Below are 5000 nucleotides of genomic sequence, written 5' to 3'. Positions count from 1 at the left end.
ATGCTAGTATATCAATGCATTCAAAACAGTTCATCTTTAAAATCCTTGATACACTAGGCCTATCTGCATTTCACTGCTAACAGGGGGACTGTGTAACTGCATGTCCAACATAAATAAAATTAAGCATATTTTTTCAATACAAAATGACAACTTTTCAAATATTGATTCTAATTTCCTTTTAACTAATTGTAAATGTTTAAAAGACTCCTGCACATCAACAATGGCCAGATGCCAATGAGAACAGCTTATTCACCAGTAAGCACTCCAGCTAAAACCAACAAACCTCCGCTACATATATGCTGGGGAGATGAAAGTTTGCAGATTTCAAGGGCAATTTTTTTTACTAAATACAGAGCTAATCCCAACTATTTTGCCAGATTATACATGGTGCAGAACTGTTGGTTTCTGGCCCTGAGGCTGAGGACTTTGGTATGAGGGTTCAGAGCCGTGGATTCAAGAATTACCAGCAAATAATTAAACCTAAATCTAATATTGGTATTTATCATATATATATTGAAGACACATAATAACAAAAAAAAAAACACTTACACCTCTGACTTCAAACATTTACATAATTCTGCAGAAAAAAAGATAAGTACACTAAACCTACTAAATTTACAATGAAAACTACTTTAGATAGCTTTGAATTTCTTCAACACAGGGACTAGCAGGAATATAACAAAAGCACTGTACCATTGTGGTGCAGCTTTGCCTCTCAAGAAAAACTGCCAACTGATTCACAAGTATAATAAAACATGCAAGATGGGATCATAGGCCTATTATTAGATGTACCATCCAACAATTATTTTTAAAGGTCTACTCTATTATTTTACACAATGGAAATGGGAGAAAATAATAATTATAACATTCTATACATCTTGTGTCTAACCTATTTGTTGAAACTAACTACGTACACTAAATAACTAAATATCAAAATGAAAAAAATCATCAATATTGTGTTCAATAACGTCAATAACGGCACAATAATGCAAGCCACGTATTCCTCCTGCGAAAAGCACAAAACACATCAACTCTGATTTAAATCTACTCAGTCTGCACAATAAATGTAATAAATCTGTTTGAAAATATGTTCAATCAGAAAGAAGATAAATAAAATAAGGCATAGCGGGTTCTCTTAAGGTCACGCCTCTGACCGGTTGGAAACGCGTCTAGATACACTAAAAATCAACTCGTAAACTATTCACATATTTCACTCACGTCAAGAAATGAACGAGCGAGGTGAAAGTGTCAACAAAATTACAAAAAAGGGCAAAAAATCACCTCCAAAGCGGCTCTCATAGGTGGATCAGCTGATCTTACACGCGAACCGCACTGCGCACACACGCAATCAATGAGACTTTGAATGTGGAGGAAATGATACATATATTTGTATACAACCTTTGTTTCTGTGCAATGGTTCATCAGTGTTATTGTTTCTTTCGTTATATAATGTCAATTATCTGCATATTCATTTTAGTTAGGTTAAGGGAATGGCTGCGGATGGCTGTGTATATGTTAGAAAGATTGCATACTTTGTCTGCAATATTTACTTCTGTTACTTTGAGTAGGGTTTGTTGTTGTTCTTATTTTGGAATTCGATTTCATTGAAATCTCTATGTTTTGATGGGTTTGGGAATAAACTTAAAGTATGTTTTACAAATATTATCAATAACTGCCTCCAAAATCTAGTTCCTCATTGTTGCTTGATCCTATCGAGTTTCAATGTTATATTTTTTGGCTTTGTTTTTATATTCTATTTCTGCTTTGATTCCATTCGTACACATAGGAAAGATAGCCATAAATGTGTATCCTCAGTAAAAGCTCTAATTTTAGAAGACTTCTACTGATAACTAATAAATAAATAAATATAGAGAGTTATTATTTGAGGCATCAATTAGTCGCATCCGGCTCTTGTTCATGCTGATTGAATACAGAAAATGCAATATATCTTATGCTGTTGTAAGAAGGGAAAAAATCACTACATTAAGTAAATCCATATAAGTAAGTCTCACCCAATGGCAGCATAGTAGGCCCGTTAAATATATTCCAAATGAGAAGCTACAAGGATATGTCAACTCTAAATTATACGTTTCCGTCAAAACAAACACATAAAGACAAATCATAAAGAAATCGAATCATAAAAGAGAAAATAGTTTGCAAAACAACTAATAAAGACTAATCATAGATAAACACCAGAGCAAGCCAGTACGGCACAGTATAGTGACCCTGTGAAAAGATACCAAATAAAAAAAGTTTCGCAAACGTACACTCCTGTTTTGACTTTGGCGCGAAGGCAAACCGGAGGCTCGGAGGAATCCCATTTTAAAACGGGATTTTTCTTGTAATATGATTTACTGTGAGCTTTAAGACATAAGATTCAAGGTAATGGTAATTGGTTTGCGTATTGCTTGTGTTTTTTTCAGTTGATTAAATTAGTTGTCCTTTTTATAGTGCAAAGAAAATGTCGTTGTTTTACTGGCTCTTGAAGTTTTTCGAAACGCGAAGAAACAGTTATTAAGATTTAGACTTACCAATGCGACATTTCATGGTATTTATGGATATATCATAATTACTGTACCAAAAACTGTCGGAATGAAATTCTTACTAGCCATAATGAAAATAAATTCTTAGCTGTCATGATAAGGTGGTTACGCCCTTGTCTTCCGAAATGTAGATATTTTTGCATATTTGCAAGCTTTATATATCACTGTTCTTTATTATACATGAAATTCATTCTCTTTGGACATAGAATAAACTTATTTTTGATTCTTTTAAGTACACCCGGAGTGACTTTCCAAATGCGATTTTCTTGTAATTTTATTGGCTGTGATCTCTAAGGATTGCCTTATAGTCTCTATAGTGTGCACTTCAGCAAAAACTAACAAACCTAACCATATAGGTTGTGGCAAAATAAGACTTTGAAGAAGTTTGTTACTTGCTGATGAATAATCAAGGCTATAAACTCCAGAATATATATTTTGAATGATATTTTTACCATTTCCTGGATGACATGTGCAGAAGTCCCTGCACTCAGTGTCCTCTAGATATTTAGATTTTATTGATTTAGTTTAACAGTAGGCCTACTCCTAAGATATCTTGTTATTACTAAGATACGTATCTAATATGGTGATAGAAATGTCATATATAAATTGAATACTAGTCTTGTGTAAACAAGTTGACAACTCTGCCTTAAACATAATGTTAAAAAGAGAACTTGTTTCCAGATGGTGTGCTGGGAGGTGCTTGATGCTGATTGTGATGAGGAAACTCGTCAGGCGGGAGACTTAGGCTCGTTAACATCTCTGTATGAAGTTGTTAAATTAGCATATTTGCAGCCAGATGAAAAGGTAGTAGTAAAAATGTTCCTTTTTCTCTTTCCCTCCCTTCTCTGTTTCTCATCCATTCTCCATGTCTCCCTCCCCTTCTCTTCTCCTTTGCTTTCACCCTTTATCTTCTCTTATCCCTGCCTGCTCCCTTCTCTCTTTTTTCCCCAGTTTTAATCTTAATCTCTCAATCTCAATGTTTTATGCGTAGGGTGCTAAAACCTCTCCAACCTTTCTCCTTTCTCCTTCTCTCTTCCTTTGTCCCTTTAACCTCTCTTCTTCCTGTCTCCTACCATCTTCCTTTATCACCTTTCCTGCCTTTTTTCTGCCTCCTCCCTCTCTTATCTATTCTCCTACTTTTTCTCTTACTTCACCCCTATCCTCTATTATCCTTTCCGTACTTCTTTTCTCCTTTCACAAATTCCTCTATTCTCTTACTTTCCTGCCTTCTCCTTTTCTTCTCTCTTCTCCTTGCACTTTCTCCCCCTCACCCTCTCTCTCCCCTCTACTTTCCTTCTGTCGTCCATTTATTTTCCTGTTTTCTCCCGCTCTTCTCTCTAATCCCTTTTCTCTTTCTCCTCTTGAAGCCTGCCATTTCCCTCTCTTTTTGTTGTTTTATTTTCTCTCCATTTTTCTTCCTTCCCCCTTTCTCTTATACTCTTTTCCAACTTTCCTCCCTTCCATCCCTCCACCTACCTTTCTCCCATTTTTCTTTCCATTCTTTCTTCTTCCTTCTCTCTTTCTTTCCTTTATCTACCTTTCATCTTCCCTTCCTTTCTTGTTTCTCCTTCCGCTTTCCTCTCTTCTCCCTCTGTCCTCCCTTCTTCCTCTTTAATTACTTCTTATTTTCTTCCTTTAGTAATTCTTTACAGTATGGACACATTCATCAGAAAAAAATATATTAATCAGTCTAAGTTGCCGTGACTAGGTGTGTCCGACTGCCCCCCAACATCTCCTGGGAAACATTATCTTCACCTTGTATGCACGGTAAGATAGAGCCGAAACTGAGGAGCACCGGTTGGACTTCGGCTGAGAGCGGTGCTTTCTGCAATTGTTTTCCTTTATTTGTGGTGTTACCGTTTGTGTTTTCATGTTATTACTTGTACTGAAGACTGCAACTTTTTGTCCTTTGCAAGAATATCATATTCAATTTGCCCTAACTTAGTGCATCCATACCATAAAGATTACCCCTCCGTTAATCACTCCCTTTCTAATCCTCCCATCCTTCTCCTCTTTTCTACCATAACCTCTTCCTCCTTCATTATCTCCAGTTTTCCCTTTCACCTTAAGTCCTCTACTGCCCACCACCTCCTCCCACCTCTTCCCCATCTCTTCTCCTTACTGCCTCCCACTCTCTCTTTCTCTTCCCTTCCTTATTCCATTCATTCTGTATCTTTTTTATATTCTTTCTTTGTCCCTTGTACTTAGGCTTATATTCCTTACCTTCTCTTGCTTCCCTTTCACATGATAGCAATATGTTCTCTAAACCATTTTGTACAGACACATCTTGAAGGAAAAGAAAAAAAGTACTTTTGTATAAGAGAATTTTTCTTTCCTGCAGCTCGTGGGCTTGCCAAGGCTACATGCCAGTGCTGCCTACGGCCGTGTGGCTGTAGCCCTCGACTCAGTTCTGTTTGTGTTTGGTGAGGGATGTTCCTCCCTTTTGATGCAGTTGTC

The 5000-nt window shown here is 36.6% G+C and overlaps 1 protein-coding gene across 1 annotated transcript in view; it reads left to right on the top strand.

Annotated features, from left to right (window-relative positions):
- Positions 1 to 2247: 2247 nt before the first annotated feature.
- The window catches only part of rod (rough deal), a 22977-nt gene continuing 20224 nt past the window's right edge, over positions 2248 to 5000 (top strand). The window contains exons 1-3 of the mRNA XM_070142132.1: positions 2248 to 2382; positions 3225 to 3347; positions 4885 to 5000. The exon at positions 4885 to 5000 is cut by the window's right edge and continues 120 nt beyond it. Of these exons, the coding sequence (XP_069998233.1) occupies positions 3225 to 3347; positions 4885 to 5000 (239 nt within the window). The 5' untranslated portion in view covers positions 2248 to 2382. The remainder of the gene's footprint in view (positions 2383 to 3224; positions 3348 to 4884) is intronic.

This window comes from Penaeus vannamei, chromosome 3 (assembly GCF_042767895.1).
Source record: "Penaeus vannamei isolate JL-2024 chromosome 3, ASM4276789v1, whole genome shotgun sequence".
Lineage (NCBI taxonomy): Eukaryota > Metazoa > Arthropoda > Malacostraca > Decapoda > Penaeidae > Penaeus > Penaeus vannamei.
The sequence above is the reverse complement of the archived record's forward strand: the minus strand, read 5'-3'. Positions and strand labels throughout refer to the sequence as shown.